This window comes from Gracilinanus agilis, chromosome 4 (genome assembly GCF_016433145.1).
Source record: "Gracilinanus agilis isolate LMUSP501 chromosome 4, AgileGrace, whole genome shotgun sequence".
NCBI classification, from domain to species: Eukaryota; Metazoa; Chordata; class Mammalia; order Didelphimorphia; family Didelphidae; genus Gracilinanus; species Gracilinanus agilis.
The window spans coordinates 194,302,956-194,325,067 of record NC_058133.1 but is presented as its reverse complement, the minus strand read 5'-3'; the positions used below and the strand labels follow the sequence as shown (position 1 = coordinate 194,325,067).

General features: G+C 39.2%; 1 protein-coding gene across 1 annotated transcript in view; it reads right to left on the bottom strand.

The window, feature by feature from the left end:
* PLXDC1 (plexin domain containing 1) overlaps positions 1-22,112 on the bottom strand; it is a 106,975-nt gene that overhangs the window by 48,394 nt on the left and 36,469 nt on the right. Inside the window, exons 5-7 of the mRNA XM_044673647.1 lie at positions 20,490-20,612; positions 19,150-19,268; positions 8,191-8,290 (exon numbers count right to left, since the gene is read on the bottom strand). Coding sequence (XP_044529582.1) covers positions 8,191-8,290; positions 19,150-19,268; positions 20,490-20,612 — 342 coding nt within the window. The remainder of the gene's footprint in view (positions 1-8,190; positions 8,291-19,149; positions 19,269-20,489; positions 20,613-22,112) is intronic.

Sequence of the window (22,112 nt, the reverse complement as noted above, 5' to 3'; positions counted from 1 at the left end):
TGTACCCTCTGACCATTTATTAATTAGGGAATGACTTGATTCTTATACATTCATTTCTCTATATATTTAAGAAAAGAGGCATTTATCAGAGAGACTTGTAGAATTTTGCACCATTTTCCTATTTCCCCCTGTTTATTTTCTGGCCACCACCTTCCCCAATTTGCCCTTTTTTCTACCAGCCTCATCCACCTTCTCTTATAGGTAAAGGCTTTTGAAAGAAAAAAAGAAAGGGAAGGAGAAAAGGAAGGGAGGGAGGAAGGAAGGAAGGGAGACCCAAAGTGTAGAATGTTGCTTGAATATTACATGCAGGAATTGCATATCAAATGTGTTTGTTGCCGCCCATGCTTTTTTACAACTTTTTGTTTGTTTTTTTTCAAGAGGATTCAAGGAAAAATGAGGTATATCAGGAAATGATTGTACTGTTAAAAAAAATCAATAGGATTTTGAAGTTAATTTAAAAAATTATTAGAATTAGAGAATATATGTATTTACTTTTTGTACATTTTCTCATTTGTATCTCACAACAACCTTATGGATTATTAGGTAATGAGGCTAAGAACTGGACCTATGATTTCATTGTGACAGAGAACTTCCTGGTGAGGAAACTCCCTCTCCCCATACAGGCTGGCACTCTCTTTGAAACTTATAGTCTTGCTCAATGATTTCTGGTGTTGTTTAGTCATTTTTGAGTCCTGGCTCCAAAAATTGTTGAGGGAGCCAGGTTTTGGACAGGAAGAATGAGCACTTGAGATTGAATCATAACTAGGAAGAAGACATATAATAAGTCTCTTTTAAAGATCTAATACTCTCTCTCACTTAGTGATCCCTATCAGCTCCCATGAGTCCAAGGACTGACTCTATGTAGATGATTCCCAGCTCCATATATCCAGCTCCTGAATTTCTCCTGAGCTCATCCCATGTCATCAACTTCCTACTTAGATGTTGACACTTGGATATCCTATAGACATCTCAAACTCAACACATCCAGAACGAAATTTATTATCTTTTCCCCTAAACCTGCAATATCCGCAAATTTCCCTATTACTGTTGAGATCGCTACCATCCTTCTGATCATTCAGGTTGACAATCTGGGTGTCATTCTCATCTTCTATATCCCACCCATGCAACATATTCAATTGGTTGCCAAATCTGGTCATTTTCTAGTTTTACAACAGCTCTTGTACCCTTATTCTTTTCTCTACTCACCCATTCACCATTGTAGTTCATGCCATCCTCTCCTTTCCCCTGTACCATTACAATAGCCTATTTGGTCTCCCTCATCAAGTCAAATCCATCCTTCATATAGCTGCTAAAGTGATTTTCTCTCTTTCTTCCTTCCTGTCTGTTTTAGAGACAACTCTAAGTCAAAAGGGAAGAGCTAGGCAACTGGGGTAAGTGAGTTGCCCAAGGGCACACAGCTAGGAAATGCCTGAGATCACATTTGAACTCAGGTTCTCTGGACTCTAAGCCTTGAACTCTATCTGTTGGGCTACTAACTGCCTCCAAAGTGATTTTCTTAGAGCATAAATAGATCTAGCTATATTACTACCCTCCCTTACCACCTTTAATAAATCTTGGTGGCTCCTATTGCCTCTAGGATCAGATATAAACTTCTGCTTTGCACTTGCAGTTCTTCACAACCTAACTCCTGCTTAACTTTCTAGTCTCCTTACATGTATATTTTTTGTTTCAAAGAAGAGTAACAACATCATGGGGTGATGTCTTGATTTGCACACGAGGTAGAGTTACACAAATTCATCATCCTCACTTTCTTTTTTAGAATCATCAAAGTCCAGTGGCAAGACAAAATTCAGGATAACTGTTGGTGGCCCAGGATGCAGTGGGAGACCTTGGCATCTTAGATGTCTGACCAAGCTCTAAGTGCTCCACAGTGACTGTTTCGGCCTCCTTTCATGGCCTTTAGAACAAATTATTCTCATGTACCCATTCCATCAGGGTAAGTCTTCACCTGCTCTGGATAAACACCCCTCTATCTCACCAATGGTGACTGGTCTCCTTTGAGTATTCACAGAAGACATTCCATCTCCCATTTCAGTTTTTTTGTACTGACTATCTCCCGTGCCTAGAATACTTCCCTCCTTTACCGTACCTACTGCAATCCCTGGTTTCCTTTGAGAAACTAAGCTCAAGTGTCATCTTTTGTGGGATGCCTTTCCTGATCATGCCAGCCACTGCTGTCTCGTCTTCCCAGATTATCTGGTCATTGCTTTGAATGCTTCTTGTATGTATCTATATATGTACCATGTTGTCTCCCCCTCTCCCCCACTCCCATTAGAATGTAAGCTCTATGAGGAAAGGGACTGCTTCACTTTTGTCTTTCCATCTCCAGGGTCTGACACAGTGTTTGCACTTGTAATAGTTGTTAAGTCATTTTTCAGTCATGTCTGACTCTTTGGGATTTTGGGGTTTTTCTTGGTAAAGATACTAGAGTGATTTGCCATTTCTTTTTCCAGCTCATTTTGCAGATGAGGAAACTAAGGTAAGCAGGGATAGTGATTTGCCCAGGGTTGCATAGCTAGTAAGTGTCTGAGGACAGATGTGAACTGAAGAAGATGAGTCTTCCTGACTCCAGGCTTGGTGCTCTATCTACTTGGTGGCTACTAAATAAAGAGTTGTTGATTAATTGCTTGCTAAATGGCTAATAGCAATTCCTTATCTGAGACAATCAGATGGCAAAGAGAAGTAATGGCTAAAGAAAACCAGTTCTAGATTGGTTGAACTCATATTTTGTCCTGGAGTGTGGCTTTAAGGCAACTCTGTCCCTACTTTTAAGAACAACATCTGGGGAAGAAGGCAGTCCATTATTCTCCACTCAGTTTTGTCTTTGTTTTTTTCCCCTGATTATCCACCCTAGCTTTGGTCTAACTTCTTAGTATTCTATTCCAGTTGACTTGGCTCATGTTGCATTTCTATGCCTCTCTGTTCCATTCAATTTGACATTTCGGCTTCTTTCCCTGGACTCCCACTTGCTCAACTTGATTTTTCCTTTTGATTGTTCCATCAGTGTCTTCCACAAACACTAGCTTCTCACAAGGACTTCTGTTATGTCTGTGGCTTAGATCACTATCTACTATTAACCCCTCACATTTTACTTGGACCCTGCAGAGTCAACCCATGACAGCTGAATATCCAATGGGACCAGATGGCCATTTTAATTATTAATTATTATGAGACCATAGTACACTTTCATAATATTATGGGCATATATTATATAGTATAATTGATTATTATGAGAGTGTAGCATACTTTCACAATATTATGGGAGTATATCATATAGTATAATTAATTATTATGAGAAGCAGCATACTTTCACAATATTCTGGGAGTATAGTATATAGTATAATTAATTATTATGAGAGCTTAATATATTTTCATCATATTATGGGAATATAGTATATAATATAATAATTATGACTGCATAGTATACTTTCAAATATTGTGGGAGTATCCACAGCATTGGCGAAGTATCGGCATGAGTGCTGGGCCAGCCCAGGGGGAGCTGCTCCATTTCCCCCTCTTTCCAGTGCCCAAGGACATTTTTTGCATGCCTCACCCCTCTGTCCAGTCACCCAAAGTGAGCACTTCTTCCGTCTATTCCCTGGGGGATTACAGAGAGCTCACAGGCAGCTTGAAGTTGCAGATTGGGCACACGAACTTGAAAACATTTGCCAACACTGGTATATAGTATGGCTGGTATGGCCAAGAAGCTATTATTGCATAGCAAGTAAGTTCTAGAAGTAAGTTTTTAATCCAGGTCTCTCCTGACTCCATACTGTACTCTTTCCAAGATACCGTACTACCTCTCATAATAATTGAAAGTTTTAAAGAATAATTATTACACAAACATAAAGAGAATTCATGATTTCCACAGTAGGGGAAATTCCTGATATAGGAACTCCCTTCACCTAAGTAGGTCCAAATTGTAACCCATTCCTAACTTAGATCTAAGTCCTAGACAGTGGATGGCACAGCCAGTAGCTTGGAAGTGAGATCTGAACTCAAGACTTCCTGGCTTTAAGTCCAACACATTGTTACCCTATGATCCTTTTTTAGAAATCACTAATACCAGCTCTCATTTACTAATATCAATATATTCATAATCATTATTACTACCTCACATTTCTATTGTACTTTCAGATTTACAAAGCATTTCCCTCATGACAACCTCACATGATGGGAAAAGCAAATATGATTATCCCCATTTTACACATGTGAAAAGAGTCTCAGAGATGTCGAATGATTTACCCATTCATGATCCAACAGCTGGTAAGTATCAAAGATGGGCACCATCTAATCCATTGGCTTTATTTTTAAGTGGAGGCTATAAAGTCCAGGGACCTCCCAGCTGGTATTGTCCTCCTCTTGCCCTCAACCACCAATTGTTCTATATACAGATATAATTACTATCTTTTATTGTTGTTCTTGTTTGGTCATTCAGTCATAACCGACTCTTGGCGACTCCAAGGACACAGTACGCCGTGCCCTTCTGTCCTCCATATCTCTCAAAGTTTGCCTAAACTCACGTTTGCTGATTCTGCGACCCTGTCTATCTATCTCCACCTTTGCTTTCTGCCGTCTCCTTTTTCCTTCAGTCTTTACCAGCCTCTGGGCTTTTCCCAACGAGTCCTGTCTTCTCATCATGCAGCCAAAGCATTTAAGCTTCAGTTTCAGCACTTGACCTTCCAGTAAATAGTCTGAATTGATGTCTATAAGTATTGATTGGCTTGATCTCCTTGCTGTCCAAGGAATTATCAAAAGTCTTTTCCAGCACCACAGTTCAAAAGTATTGATTTGGCAGTACTCAGCTTTCCTTATAGTCCAACTCTCACCGCCTTACATTGCTACTGGAAAAACCATCGTTTCAAGCATACAGACTTTGTCAGCAAGGTGATATCTCCGTTTTTTTTAGACTTGCCGTATATTGTACAGAGTATCTCAGAAGTCTTTGTGCCATTTTATGCTTTAAAAGTTTATGGGGGTGGGGAGGGGCAGCTGGGTGGCTCAGAGGATTTAGAGCCAGGCCAAGAGACAGGAGGTCCTGGATTCAAATCTAGCCTCAGACACTTCCTAGTTGGGTGACCCCGGGCAAGTCACTTAATATCTATTGCTTATCCCTTACTGCTCTTCTGCCTTGAAACCAATACATGGTAAAGATTCTAAGGTTAGGGATATCAGAAAAAAAAAAAAGTTTATGTACTTTGTATTTATTTATCTAAATCTTTCCTGATCTTCCCAACTGCTAGTGTCCTTCCTCTCAAACTTTTTCTTTATTGTTTATTCATTCTTCAGTAGCGTCTGACTTTAAAAAACAAGCAAACCCAAACTTTCTGTTTTAAAATCAATACTGTGTATTGATTCCAAGGCAGAAGAGCAGTAAGGGCTAGGCAGTGGGGGTTAAGTGACTTGCCAAGGATCACACAGCTATAAAGTGTCTGAGGCTGAATTTGAACTCAGGACCTCCCATCTCTAGGCCTAACTCTCTATATCTGCTGAGCCACCCAGCTGCTCCTGTGTCTGACTCTTTGTGACCTCTTTTAGGGATTTTTGTGGCAAAGACACTGGAGTGGTTTGCCATTTCCTTCTCAATCTCATTTTACAGATGAGAAATCAGAGGCAAATGAGGGCAAATGATTTTTCTAGGATCACACAGCTGGTAAGTGTCTGAGGCTGGATTTGAACTCAGAAAGTTGAGTCTTCCTGAGTCCAGGCCCAGGACTCCTTTCATACTGCCTCCCAAACTACCTTATACTTAATTACTTTGTATATAAATGTAATATGCATAAGTATATATTTGTGCTTCGAATATTTATAAATATGTAGCTGGATTCCAATTAGTAGTGGAAGTGATAATTACATAAAGTAGTTGTACTATTCAAATTTTCATTGTATATTTCCAGTGGACTAGAACCAATGACCATATTTTATATAATTATAATTTTAATATAAAAACTATAATAACTATATTAACTATAATAAAATAGACAAATGTCATTTTATGTCTAATAAAATAAATAGGTGAAATATAAATTATATAAAATATACTTATATTAAAATTTAAATAATAAATTTTATTATTAATAAATACATAATTATTTATAACAAATACCTAATACTTTTAAATAAATATATAAAAATTTACAAATATGTGAAAACCATGTAACTACTCCACAGGATGTATTACTTGCCCTGATCAGAACCTAGTTATATAGATAACCTTGTTATCCCCTCTCCTTAGAGGGTAAGCTCCTGGAGACTAAAGATTGTTTCATTCTTTGTAATTGTGCCTGGTATACAGTAGGTGCTTAATAGGCTCTTACCAACCAATTGCTCTATGTGCATGTTTTGATATATTTTGTATGCACTTATCTGTGAATACAAATAAGAAAAATAATACCTCTTTGGGGGCAAAACCTGTTTTAGTTTTTGTCTTTTTTCTCCCACCACTGAGCACAGAGCTTAGTACATAGTAGATGCTTATCTAATACTTGTTGAATTTACCTGCCCAGGGAAGCCAGGTAGCCCAATGAAGAGAGAGAGAGAACCAGGGCTGGAGGGGGGAAGTCCTGGATTCAAATTTCTTCCTAGTTCGGGGACCCTGGCAAGTCACTTAACTCCAATTGCCTAGCCCTTACTACTCTTCTACCTTGAAGACAATATTTGGCATGAATCCTAAGAAAGAAGGTAAGGGTTTTAAAAAAAAAAATGAAAAAGAAAAAAAAAAGAAAAAAAGAATTGACCTGCCCCAAGATCACAGGATAGTGGAAAAACTGGGACCAAGTTCCAGTGAAGTCCTCTTGCCTTCCCCCGACTTCCTATCTTTCCAGTCTGATTACTTATGACTTGTCCTCACACTTTCCACACGTTTAGCCAAAATACTGTACTTGCCATTTCCCTATATCCCACCTCCATACCTTTGCACAGGCTTGTCCCATGCTAGAAGGCTCTTACTCTTCACTTCTGCCCCTGGAAATCCCATGCTCCCTTCAAGGACCAAATCAAATGCCACTTTCTTCAAGAAGCTCTCCCCAGTATTGCAAACTGTTATCATTGCCTCCTTATCACTTTGTACTTGTTTTGTATAAATCTTATATTTGATTTTTTTAAATACATCGTATCACTCCTGTTCTTTCCCTACTAGAATATAAATTATGTTATTTATTTTTAAACTTTTATCCTCTGTCCTAGAATTGATATTGAGTATCAGTTCCAAGGGAGAAGAACAGTATTAGGCAATGCAGGTTAAGTGATTTGCCCAGGGTCACATAGCTAGGAAGTGTCTGAGTCCAAATTTGAACCCAGGACCTCCTGTCTCTATTCACTGAACCACCTAATTGCTCTAGAATATAAACTCTTTAAGGGCAAGGTATCTTTCCATTGTATCCTCAGAGTCCATATTGCAGTTGTCTGACTCTCTGTGACCCTTTTGGTGTTTTCTTTGCAAAGATACTGGGGGGACTTGCCCTTTCCTTCTCCAGCTCATTTAACGTATGAGGAAACAGAGGTAAACAGGGTAAATGACTTGCCCAGGGTCACAGAGCTAGTAAATGTCTGAGGCTGGATTTGAACTCAGTTCTTCCTGACTCCAGACCTGGCACTCTATCCACTGTGCCACCTAGCTGCCCCATAACTGGCACATAATAAATGCTTAGTGAATATTTGTTATAGATTGATTACATATACTGTATTCTCATTACACATACTGTATACTCATTAAAACTCTCCCCTGTCTACAGAATCGGGTGTCTCCATTTTATAATATTATCTTAACATACTATGTTCTAACACAATAAAATAAGTTAATATTTGTGTTACTTAAATTAAATTATTATTATACTCATTATATATTAATATAATACTTATGTTCATCCAGAAAACTGAAGGCTGGAAGGAATTCAAATGACCTGAGAAAGAGCCATCCATAGATCACTGAGGGAATGCAGTAGTTAAATTATCCTATCACCTTCCTTGGGAAACAGAAAACAATCTAATCATCAGATATTGTGACCTTAGGGATCCATAAACTCAGGAAACGTGGCAGGGTAGCCCCCAGTCCCATCCAGTCCTCACCACTTGAGCCAAGTAATTATCTACCCACCCTGGAAGTTAAGGGGGCCAAACCAAGGCCAAGTCCACACTGGCTATACTTTCCTTCGGGCCCTGAAGACTCACCTGGCACGTCAGGGGCTGGACTGAGAATCATGAAGGCATCAGACAGGCCAGCTTTGACAGGGTGCTGGGTAGAATTGATATCCAGGACAGACATTGGGATCTGAAAGGGGGAGAAGATCCTGAAGAGACCTGGTCTGGTTGGGCACATCATTTTGGGAGAGACAGGGACATGGCAGAATGATCATGATCTCTACATTCCAAAGGGAATCCCCAGCCCTCTGAAGAGCTATTCTCCCCTCCATGCCCGTAAACAAACCCATACAACTCCACTTAGGTAATTTCCTCTGGTCCTACAACCCATGAAGAGAAGGTTTTAGGCTCAGCCCCTAAGGTGACCCCTTAGTGCCCAATGGATCAAATCTAAACTCTTCAATTTGACCTTCAAGACCCCTCTACTAATGGCTCATTCTCTCACTCCTCATTTCATAATTCTTTTTCTTCAATCTATTCACCATCCTCTTTATTGGACCACCCTACAAGCCTTTGTTGAATCCATGAGTATGGATAATTAGGAGTTATGTATAATCTTCTCTATTTCCTGCCCACCTTCACCTACCTATCCACACCTCAATTTGGTTGCTTCATTGCTGATATGAATGATAATAGTAATTACGGCTGACATTTTCATATAATACTTTGCCTATGAAGTCCTTTACTACATGTACTAACCCTACCCCAAATTCTAATTACTTTGTGCCTCATAACAACTCTATGAGGTAGGCATATACATAAATGCTTCAGGAGATCTGTGATCTCATCCATGTTGGCATATTCCATCCATCAATGCAGATCACTGTCTTTTCTGATCCTTCTCATCCTATGACTCTGATTCAAGGGCTTCTGATTGCCTTTGTCTTTGTATTATTTATTCCTGATTTCCTCAGGCAAATTCAATGGATATATCCAGGACTTGTAACCTTGTGAATTCAAAAGGGTCCCTGGAAACCTTGAAGGTGGCAACAGGTATGGTATTCCTGAAGTGGCAATGAGAAAACAAATATGGTGGCTTCACTGTTCTTGATGGTAAAAAGAGTTTTTAATAAACATCTTTCCTGATATCCTATATCAGAGAGATTAGCAGCAGGAAAGAGCCTGGCTATGTGGTTGAATAGTACCCAACCTAGATGAAATGTAAAATGGCCAGTTAGCAGTTCTGTAAACTGTTTTATGTCCTAAGATGTTTATCTTACCAGTCTACTGTTATCATGGTTATGAGTTAAGTTACTGAATGCTGTTGATCTGGGTAATTTTATTAATGTGCACTGTTATTCTTTCATGGTTACCAGATCTTTCTGCGTAGGAATAAATTACTTGTTTTATAATTGATTGATATTATTCTTTGAGTACCTCTTTTACTTTCCACCTTTGGGGAATCCCTTAGATTTTTCCAGCTATAACTTTTACTCTACTTACCATTGTCCCCAAAGGAGAGGTTTGGGGTTTGTTAGTGGAAACAATGAGTTCTAGAAATGAAAACCTCATCCCTCTAATTAGAGTCAGGCTTCCCCAGTACTGAACTCAGTCCAGGAACCAAATGTGTGGATATAGAATAGGTAAAGAATTGCAGACTTTGTGGATTCCTCAGTTGTGGATCCTCAGTACTGGATAAGAATATATAAAATCAATGCAAAGTAATTTGGTGGGGAGGCATTAGCAGATGGAGGAGTTCAGGAAAAGCCTCAATTAGGAGGTGATATTTGAGATGAACTTTGAGGAAACCTAGGGCTTCTGAAAGGTAAAGGTGAGGAGGGAGGAAATTCCAGGCTCGAGGGGACACCTTGTTCAAAGTCATGGTGGCAGAAAAAATTGACCTGCCCCAAGATCACAGGATAGTGGAAAAACTGGGACCAAGTTCCAGTGAAATCCTCTTGCCTTCCCCCGACTTCCTATCTTTCCAGTCTGATTACTTATGACTTGTCCTCACACTTTCCACACTTTTAGCCAAAATACTGTACTCACCATTTCCCTATCTCCCACCTCCATACCTTTGCACAGGCTTGTCCCATGCTAGAAGGCTCTTACTCTTCACTTCTGCCCCTGGAAATCCCACGCTCCCTTCAAGGACCAAATCAAATGCCACTTTCTTCAAGAAGCTCTTCCCAATATTGTAAACTATTATTATTGCATCCCTTATTAAGGATGCAGAGCGAAAGGGGCAGAACCAAGAGAACATTGTACACAGAGCAGTACTGATACACTGTGGCACAATCAAATATAATAGACTTCTCTACTAGCTGCAATGCAATGATCCAGGACAATTCTGAGGGACTTATGAGAAAGAAAACTATCCACATCCAGAGAATGTGGGAGCAGAAATGCAGAAGAAAAACATTTGCTTGATCACATAGTTCGATGGGGATATGATTGGGGAAGTAGACTCTAAACAATCACTTTATTGCAAATATTAATAATATGGAAAAAGGTTTTGAACAATGATACATATAAAACTCAGAGGAATTGCTCATTGGCTCCAGGAGGGGGAAAGGAGGAGGAAAGGGAAAGAACATGAATCATGTAACCATGTAAAAGCATTCTTAATTAATTAAATAAGTAATTTTAAAAAAAAAGTTTAGCAAGTAGGGGATTAAATGATCAGCCCTGTGCCTTAGAAATATTACTCTGGCAGTTGTGTTAAAGATGAAAGTAGCCTTTCGCCATAAGAAATGATGAACAGGATAAGTTCAGAAAGACCTGGAAAGACTTATATGAACTGATGCAAAGTGAAGAGAGAAGAACCAGGACAACACTGTAGTATACAGTAACAGGAATATTTAAAATGGTCAACTATGAATGACAAAACTATCATCAGCAAAGCAAGTTCCAAGATAAATCTAAGGGACTCCTGATGAAAATGGAAGGCCAAGGAAGGAAAAGTTGTAATATCAAAGCAGGTTATCTTCTACTATATTTTCTTCATGAGTTTTTCATTGATATGAGTAATATATGTCTTCTTTCAGGACATGAATAATATGGAAACATGAATTGCATGATAGCACTGGTATAACCTATATCAGGTTATTTATCATCTGGTAGAGGGGGAGAGAATATAAATTATGAAATGTCATATAACAATTGTCAAAAATTGTTTCTAATTGTAATTGAAGAAAAATTTAAAAGTTAAAAATAAGGAAAGTAGCTTCCATTTTCCCAAATATGAGGATATGAGAGTTCATCCCTTGGTGCTATCAAAATTGTGTCACCTCCAACACAAACTTCTTCATAGAATGAATGAGTGAAGAGCACTCATTCAACACTTATTATGGGCCAAGCACTCTATTAAATTCTGAGGTTACAAAAGAGATATTCCCTGCCTTTGAGGAGCTTACATTCTAATAGATGGAGGTAATACATACAGAGAAATGGGGACAGGGATGGGTATTTCAGTTGGGGGAGGTCTAAACTGTTCTTCTTATCTTTCTTTCAATGCCATTTCCATTTCCTGCAGCTGCATAATCAGAATCATGATGTGGCAAAAGAAATGTGTCGACTTCACTGTGCTTGAGGATAAAAAGAATTTGTTATAAAATCTTTGCTGATCTTTTCCAGTTTTTGTCTGTCATCCTTCAGTTTCACCTATGAATGCTTTGGGGATGATTTTGCTCAGTTGAGTATCTCACCAAACTTCCTTTAAACCTGCTTTTCCCTCTACTACTTCTCAGTGGTTTTTTAAGACTTGTAATTTTTCCATCATCCTTTTCCATAAGTTTTCACAAATTAATTTACATTCTCAATTGCTGTTGCCCTTTTTTGTATGGCAAAGACATCAGCTGAATGAGGCAGTTTCTTGGCTCTCTCCTCCTTATGGAAAATGTGTCTACTTGAGCCTTACATTTTGATGTCTGGTCCAGAATATGTAACCCTGTTATGTGATGCTCCGAAGAAGTATTTGCACATGATCTGGGTATTGAGTTTCACAAACTCTGAAGGTTGGAAAAGATCTCTAGAGCCTCTGAAGAAAGGATCTCAGCATCTAATTCATACTTAACAAGGATCTCTGCTGCAGCATGCTTTGCAATTGGTCATTTCTCATTTGCTTAAGATCCTTCAGTGAGAGGAACAGCAAGGTGACTCAGTAGGTTGAGAGCCAGGTCTGGAGATGAGAGATCCTGGGTTCAAATGTGGCCTTAGACACTTCTTATCTGTGTGACCCTGGGCAAGTCCCTTAACCCCCATTGCCTAGCCACTACCACTCTTCTGTCTTGGAACTAATACACAGTATTGATTCTATTCAGAAGGTAAGGTTTTTTAAAAAATAAATAAAGAAATAAAGAGAAACTTCAGTGAAGGGAAATGCACTACTCCCTGTGGCAGAGCATTGCATGCTTTAAAAACCCTTACCTTACCTTCTGCCTTAGTATCAATTTTTTAAAGCTCTTATTTTCTGTTCCAAGGCAGTAGAGCAGTAAAAACTAGGCAACTGAGTATAAGGGCCTTGCCCACAATCACATAGGAAATGTCTGAACTCCATTTTTTTTTTTAAATCTTACTTCAGGGGGCATCTGGGTGGCTCAGTGGATTGAAAGCCAGGACTAGAGACGGGAGGTCCTAGGTTCAAATCTGGCCTTAGACACTTCCTAGCTATGTGACCCTAGACAAGTCATTTAACTCCTATTGCCTAGCCTTTGCCTTTCTACTGCCTTGGAACTAATATACAGTATTGGTTCTAAGACAGAAGGTAAGGGTTTTTGTTGTTGTTGTTGTTGTTTAATAAAAACCCTTACCTTCCATCTTGGAGTCAATACAGTGTATTGGCTCCAAGGCAGTAGAAAGGCAAAGGCTAGGCAATAGGAGTTAAGTGACTTGTCTAGGGTCACACAGTTAGGAAGTGTCTGAGACCAGATTTGAACCCAGGACCTCCCACATCTAGACCTGACTTTCTATCCAATGAACCACCCAGCTACCCCTCAGTGAGTCTTTACCTGGTATGAACTCATGGACTTCTTGCTATCTTCCTTTGCTCTTCTGAAAATATAATTTCTAGGTCTGAACACAATATTCCAGAAGTGGTCTATGTATAGTAGGTTTACTACCTGTGTGACCTTGGGCGAGTCACTTAGATCTCTCTGGATCCTAGTTTTCTCAATTTTAAAATGGAAGAGTTGAATTGAATAATCTCAGAGGTCCCTTCCATCACTAAATTTTGATCTTAGATGTACTGTCTTCTTCATTCAAGATAATAAGCCTCTTTTAACGTAGTAAAAACCACATTCACTTTCTTGACTGCAATCTCATAGTATTGAGTCACAGTGAGCTGACAATCCACTAAAACCCCTACATCTTTTTCACATGAACTGCTGCCTGGCAACATTTCCCTCACTGAATACCTTGGAAGTTGATTTCTTGAGCCCAAGTTAAGTCTTTACATTTTTCCTTTTATACAATGGACCTAATGTCCTACTCTGTTAAATATCTTCCAGATTATTAAGTCGACTCTCCAATTTTTGTGTTTCCTTATAGAATTGATAAAAGCAACTCATTTATTCCTTAATCTAAGTGATTATAAAGGCATAGAGGGAGGCAGGCAGTCATTGAGAAGATGGGGCAGACTTGAATGTGAGCTAATAGTAGAGAATGAACAGTATGGCTAGGTCTTCTTGCAACATGAATTTTCCAGCCAAGGATTCATCAATCACTGAGATGGAATCAAGATAGAGTCATCCTGTAGCATTAGGCAGCTGGTGTGTTGGGAGAACAGCCTGGAAGGTGAGCATCATGTAGGTGGAGTATATCTGAGGACATGTACAAATACTTCTTTTCTTTTTCCTTTTTTTGGTTGCCCCTGGGCTTCTGGTTCTTGGCTCAACTCTGGATGACCTTGTCTTCTCTGCTTTCAGACTACTAGAAGTCTTTGTATGGTTCTGAAATTGCTTCCATTTTTTATACAAATTTATCAAGGAATAACCAAATCTGTTACACAATACCTTTAATTTAAAAAAGTTATACAGGCCCTATTTCACATTAAGTTCTTATTGGCTCCATCAGGAATGGTTCTTGCTTAACAAAGGTAATTACTTTTTTTAATCCACTTTTTAAAAAACTATATTTATTTAATTAATTTGGAATCTTTTTGAACAGTTACATGATTCACGTTCTTTCCCTCCCCTTCTCTGTCCCCCCTCCCATAACCTATGAGCAATTCCACTGGGTTTTACATGTATCTTTGATCAAGACCTATTTTCATATTATTAATGTTTGCAATAGGGTGATTGTTTGGAGTCTACATCCCCACTCATATCCCCAACAAACCATGTGACCCAGCAAATGTTTTTCTTCTGCCTTTCTACTCCCACAGTTCTATCTCTAGATGTGGATAGCTTTCTTATAAGTCCCTCAGAATTGTCCTAGATCATTGCATTGTTGCTAGTAGAGAAGTCCATTATGTTCAATTGTGCCACAGTGTATCAGTCTCTGTGTACAATGTTCTCCTGGTTCTGCTCCTTTCGCTCTGCATCAATTGCTGGAGGTTGTTCCAGTTCACATGGAATTCCTCCAGTTTATTATTCCTTTTAGCACAATATCCATCACCATCAGGTACCACAATTTGTTCAGCCATTCCCCAATCAATAAGCACCCCCTCACTTTCCAGTTTTTTGTTACCACAAAGAGCATGGCTATAAATATTTTTGTATAAGTCTTTTTTTCTTATTATCTCTTTGGGATACAAACCCAGCAGTGGTATGGCTGGATCAAAGGGCAGGCAATCATTTAAAGCCCTTTGGGCATAATTCCAAATTGTCTTCCAGAATGGTTGGATCAATTCACAATTCCACCAGCAATGCATTGGTGTCCCAATTTTGCCACATCCCATCCAACATTTATTACTTTCCTTTGCTGTCATATTAGCCAACTTGCTAGGTATGAGGTGGTACCTCAGAGTGGTTTTGATTTGCATTTCTCTGATTATAAGAGATTTAGAACATTTTTTCATGTGCTTATTGATAGTTTTGATTTCTTTATCTGAATATTGCCTATTCATGTCCCTTGCCTATTTATCAATTGGGGAATGGCTTGATTTTTTGTACAACTGATTTAGTTCTTTATAAATTTGAGTAATTAGACCTTTGTCAGAGGTAAAGATAATTACTTTTTAAATGGAGTGAGATAACCATCCTTACATGTTTTACATATTAAAAACAACACAATGACAACAAAAACTGACCCCTGGATCTAGAGGAAAGACACCAGACTTTCTGCTGAGTCTAACACATAATTAAGGGAGCAGAGACAATTCTAGATAGAGATACAGAAAAGTAGTTCTTCAAGTAAAGAAGCAACTTTAGGAATAGGACCTCTGGAGACAGAAAAGAGAACTCAAGAGAGTCCACCCTGACCACCAAGAATTGAACTATGGAAAGAATTAGACCCTGGAATCCCAGATGACTGCATAAGAACTTCCAGGCCCCTGCAATTCCAGAGTTATGAGTTACCTTGATATCTTGTGTTCCCTGCATGTATACTTACTAGTATTATGCTCTAAGTTTGTGCCCACTCAAATAGTTGACATATAAAAATTGTGTGAGAGTGAATCGTAGGTAATTAGGAAGGGGAATATTATGTTACTGACTATTTTTTTTACTATGCTATTTTGGTAAATGCCTTATTAAGAGTTCATTGTTTCTACAGGCTGATTTGTTCATAGGAAGTATACCTGTGGGGGTTCATGGGCTATACTTTTAGAAGCAAACACCCACAAGGCACTCTTGGAACTTGGGTACCCAACCTTCAAGGACATATTGGAAAAGTAGCCTAGAAGGGGTGCTGCACAATATTATTCAACTACTCCTTTTCCCTGGATTGTTTTTATTTTGTTGTGTCCTAAATAATGAATATTATTCCAGAGTCATATTCCAGAAATGGATCTCATCCCACCAGGTCTCAATGATACTTAGAAGATCAAATCTGTCACCTTATTTTATGTTCCCCAGATCAACTTTTACTTTCTTTTCTATGAGGGAGATGAGCTTTCACTTTGAGCATAAATAGCAGTTAATTGCGTATAGCAGAATTGGAAATATCATACACTCTGTACAAGATTCTCTCTGCTATCCACACTTGCTGGAAGTAGGATCTTGTTTGCCACTCCCATATCCATCCTAGATATATAAGATCTATATAGATGGACCTGCATCTAACCTATATGTTTGGTCTCTAGGATGTAGCTCTTACATATGATAGTATGTATTGTGTGCTTGCCTCAATGACTCTCTGTTTGGTCTATTTTTGTTGTTGAGACATTTTTAGTCATGTCTAACTCTTTGTGATCCCATTTGGGGTTTTCTTGGCAAAGATACTGGATATAGTGAAGTTGGAAAATGAGATGGTATCCCTCGATGGCTGAAAAAATTGTGGTATATGATGGTGATGGAATACTACTGCACTGTAAGGAATGATGAACTGGAGGATTTCTATATAAACTGGAAGAACTTCCATAATCTGATGCAGAATGAAATGAGCAGAACCAAGAGAGCATTATACACAAAAAGTGAAACATTGTGGAACAATCCAATGTAATGGACTTTGCTACTAGTGGCAATACAGTGATCTAGGACAATCCCGAGGGACTTAAGAGAAAGAATGCTCTCCACATCGAGAGAAAGAACTATGGGAGTAGAAACGCAGAAGAAAAATATGACTAAACACTTGTTTATATGGGTACTGTAATGCAAAAGATGCAAGAGAGGCTTTTGCTCTTGCAGGGGGCCAACTGAAAACTTCTGGCAGTTAGAAGCCTTAGAATCCTGAAGGAAGTGAGTTAGTTCCTGAGCCTTGAACAGAGCAGAAGGACCAACAAGAGTTCTGCTTTGGCTTTTGGTTTTGCTTTGGCCTGTGCTTTGTCTCTGGACAATTTGAACCTAGCTAATTTCTCTGGACCTTTCCCTGACCTCCTCCATATTATTTCCCTGTTTAACTGCCTGTTTTTCCTGGGGCTTTGGGTTTTTAGTGAATAGACTTTGTGGGTTTAGTTTTCCCCAATAGGCAAGTAGGACATCCTTGAATTCAAACTATCCCTTTAGTATTCCCTCTACTTTAAGAGCAGCCAAATCTTCCCTGGCTGAGAGAAGCTGGTTCTTCTCTCAGTCTAACCCATTCCTGTTACCCTTTCCCATCTTGAGTTTCTCCCTAGTAGCTGTCAGAAACCCCAAACCCCTCTCTCCTTCCTGACCAATCCTGAACATTAATAAATCTCTTTGTTACCTAAGCGAACTCTCTAGAGAATCATTGTGTTGAAGAATTAGGCAAAGGTTGAAGGGGAAGGATTTATTCTCTTTATTTCCTGAGGGAAACTGGAGGCATCCATCTTGGGAGGAAGTAGTTGCCCAACGCTTCCTCCTGAATCCCTTCAGTTTCACTGTCAGGGGGGAGTCTTGCGACTCCTTCTTTAAGGACTTGAGAAAATGACAAGAAAGCCCTCAAGACAGATTTCAATCATTTCTGACTGGCCCTATTCCTTGTGTCTGTAGAAGTACCTTTCCTGCCTGGAAGGGTTCAGCCTATTACCCCAGTATCCTTTGTCTTTAGCTTGGGTGTGTAGTCTGTGTTAGCTGCCTCTCCTGAACACCTCACCTGTACCCTTACCATTCTAATACCACCTTGTCCATTCCTCCCTAAACTCAGCCTTCCCTTTCATTCCTCTCCTATTACCTCAATCACCTTTTACCCCTCCATCACTCAGCAAGGGAAAAAGAGCACCCCCCAACTTTAGTGCCCCCCTTTTATCCATAACAGTACATGATTTGGGGTTTTGGTTTCAAAAGATTGCTCTACTGCAAAAATGAATAATATGGGAATAGGTATCAAGTGATAGATAACATTTGTACAACCCAATCATGTAAACATGGAAAAATATTTAAAAAAATAAAAAATATGGTGAGCTTTAAAATATTGATTGTCAATTAGCAAGAATTCACCTTCTATCCTCTTCTTCCAATTAAGAAAGAAAACACACACACAGATACACACACCAAAGAAAACACATACACACACATACAGATACATACACCAAAAAAAAAGCCCAAAACACTTCTGTTACAAGTATATATAGTCAACAAAAACAAATTTTTGCATTGGCTTTGTCAAAAAAAAAAAAAGTCTCATTCAGCACACTATATCCTTCACCTCTGTGTCAGCAAGTATGCTTAATTTTCTTAATTTTCTGGAGCCATAATTGGGCATAATTCCAATTAGAATTCATAAGCCTTTGATAAAGTTGTTTTGTGTTGTCTTTGGACAAATTGTTCTGGTTCTGCTCACTTCGCTTTACATCAGCTCCCAGGATTCTCTGAAACCATTCTCTACATAATTCCCTATAGTACAATAGCATCCCATTACATTTATGTACCATAACTGGTCTAGTCATTCCCCAACTGATGGGTATCTCCCTAGTTTCCAACTCTTTGCCACTGCCAAAAAGAGCTGCTATAAATATTTCTGTACATCCTTTGAGTTTATTTTGCTCAAAACTAACCCTTTAATTTACTTTTCCTCTAATTTCCCCTTCTCCCTTTTCCTCTTTCACTTTTATTTCCCTGCTGAATAAAATATATTTCTGTCTGCAGCTGTGCCTGGGTGTTTATTCTTTCCTACTTTGACCACCTGAAATGAGAGTGAGGTTCATTCTTTCTGCCCTTTCCTTTTTTTTCACATAGATTTCCACTTGTCCACCCCTGATTATGTGAGAGAATTTTCCCTAGCCTTAAGAGGATAAGATTTTTTTTAAACTCTTACTTTCTGTCTTAGTAACAACTCTAAGACAGAAGAGCAAGGGCTAGGCAAATGGGTTTAAGTGACTTTGCCCAGAGTCACCAAGCTAGGAAGCATCTGAAGTCAAATTTGAACCCAGGATCTCCAGACTCCAGGCCTGGTGCTCTATCCACTGAGCCAACCAGTTGTCCAGCAACGCCCTTTCTATTACACCATATTTCTTCTCAGATTGGGCAGCTCTGCCCTTCCTTTACTTACCTCCTTGTAACCAAAGACGATTCTGCCATCGATATGCAAAGCTGCCTGGAAAGTGAAGCTCCCTGTACTCTCATGGCCCTGGAGGTAGACATGGTCCCATTGTACCACAAAGACTGTTCCTGAGGGAGAGGAGCAGACACCCCAGCTGAAAAGGGAAGGAAAGATGGGGGTGGGGAGGCTGAGAAAGGGATCCTGCTGAGGGCAAGGCCAATGTACACATAGATTACAGGATTATAGATTTTAGAGTCAGAGGGAACCCTAAAAGTCATCTAGTCCAATTCTTTCTTTTTAAGGACAAGGAAAGGAGACAGAGCATTTAAGTGCTTTGCCTCAGGTCACATAAATAATAAGCAGGATTTGAATCCAGGTCTTCAGATACCAAAAATACTTTTCACTAAACCATACTAATGATTCAGTGGTGTACTAGAGCTAGTCTGACTTTGTGAGAATCTATTATTAAATTTTCAGTGTGAGTATTGGCAAATGCTATAAATCAAAGCCTGATTATTTTGTCAACTGCGTAGATTTAAGAAAGAGATGGAGAAAATGTTAATAATGAAGATTAAACTTAAGAGTGTGCCACATGGGGAAGATAAGTAGCACAGCCTAGAGTCGGGAGTATCTGGCTTCAAATCTGGACTCAGACACCTCCTAGCCCTGTGACCCTGGGCAAGTCACTTAACCCTCACTGCCCTAGCCCTTATGACACTAAGTATTGATTCTAAGATGGAAGGTAGAAGTTTGTTTTTTTTTAGTCACAAAGTGGGGAAACTAGGTGGCACAATGGATGGCGCACCAGGTCTGGATTCAGGAGGATCTCGCTTCAAATCTGGCCTAAGATACTACCTAGTTTTGTGATCCAAGGCAAGTCACTTAACTCCAATTGCCCAGCCCTTGATACTAATTAGAATTACTTCTTAGATATATCACTTTGAATTGATACTAGGACAGAAGGTAAGGGTTTAATAAAAAAGCATTTTTTTAAAGTTTGGGTTTTTTTAAGGGTTTAAAAAAATTCAAACATAAAATTGGTTGCTATCCACCAACACATCCTGCCATATTTTTTTTTCAGACCTAATCTCACCCACTGGCAGGAAAAGAAAGAAAACTTTGATTCTCCTTGGAAAGACTCCCAGGAGATATTCTGGGGAAAGAGAATGTTCTGTGCTTGTGTGAATAGAGGCAGGGGAATGGATAAGATGGCTTCAGAAGGAGTAGGGGATAGGGATGGGTCCCACAGTGCTCCCCACCCTGAAATTCTTTCCATTTTTGGCGGGAAATCCAAGAGGAGCATGACAGGGAGGTGGTGTGGGGGGGAGCAGGGGGTTTGTATGTCTCACCGTTGTCAAAATACGTGACTGTGGAGTTTGGGGAGTATCCAGGGTTGAAGTTGGCCATCAGAGGCGCCACATACTGGGTGGCTGTGAGCATCCGATGGATGACATCCCCCATGAAGATGAAGCCTATGAAAGGGAGGACAGAGAGAGGCGTCAGAAATAGATCAACCAGAGCCATCTAGCATGAAGAATATAATTAGTTATTTATTTTGTAACTTTGGAATAAACCCCTAATTTGGGTTTTATTATAGAGTTAATCAAAAATTATTTGTATCTCTATTATGGAGAATACACAGTGTACTTTTCAGACAATAAACATCTAATGAGAGCCTCTAGCATGTGCTAAGCACTGAGGATAATACAAAGATTAATAGGCATACCCTGTCCTCAAGGACCTCACTGTATCGGGGGAGACAACATATAAACAAGCAACTATGTACAAACAAGCTACAATATAGGATAAATAAGAAATAATCAATAGAAGGAAAGCATTCGAATTAAGAGCTGGAGGGGCAGCTAGGTAGCACAGTAGATAGAGCCCAAGGCTCGGAGTTAGGAGACCTGGGTTCAAATCTGACCTCAGATACTTCTTAGCTGTGTGACCCTGGACAAGTCACTTAACTCTGCTCACCTAGCCCCTGCCCTTCTGTCTTAGATTTGTTACAGAGACAGAAAGTAAGGTTTTTGGTTTTTTTTTTTAAGAAATTTTTTGACATTCAATTTTAAATTTTACTTTAAAATTTCTTGCATGGTTATATGATTCTGTCTCCCTTGCTTCTTCTCTCCCCTCTCCCAGAGCTGACAAGAAATTCCACTGAGTTATACATGTATTATCACTCAAAACCTATTTCTATATTATTCATTTTTGTAATAGAGGTATCTTTTAAAAACAAAATCCCCAAGCATACCCATATAAACAAGTGATACATCATATGTTTTCTTCTGGATAATTAAGAGATTGTGAAAGGCTTCCTATAGAATGTGGGATTTAAGATGAGACTTAAAGGAAGCCAGGAGACAGACTTGTCTCACTGCAATCCACCTGACTTTTTAGCGAGTACAACCTCCATTTTATTTTTCTTTATGTAATTACTCATTTGGGTATAATAATTAGCTCTTCCCTCCTCTCAGATATGTGAGTCATATCATTAGTCTCATTTCTTTTGGTCCACAGCCTAGAATTGGAGGGAAGGAGGCTTCTAGCATTGTCCTGCCTATAAGATAGAGTTGGAAAAATGGTCACTAGGTGGCCCCCTGTCCTGCCCCAAATCTGGATCTTACAGAAAAAAGGTCTGAGTGTAGACTGAGACACTATTTTCTGGACATTGTCACTGTGGGAATTTGTTTTGTATACACCGCTGTTCCATGGGTTTTGTTTTTCTTTTTTAGTAGGAAGGAGGTAGGGAGGAAAGAAGGTGGATTTTCATACATTTTAAAAAAGATTTGCAAAGAAGAAGAAAAAAGAAAGAAAAGGGATCACAACTCTGGACAACCTTTACTGCTCTTCTGTCTTGGAACCAATATATAATATACTGATTCTAAGAGGGAAGGAAAGAAAGGAAGAGAAAAGAAAAAAGAAAAGAAAAGAAGAGGAGAGGAGAGGAGAGGAGAGGAGAGGAGAGGAGA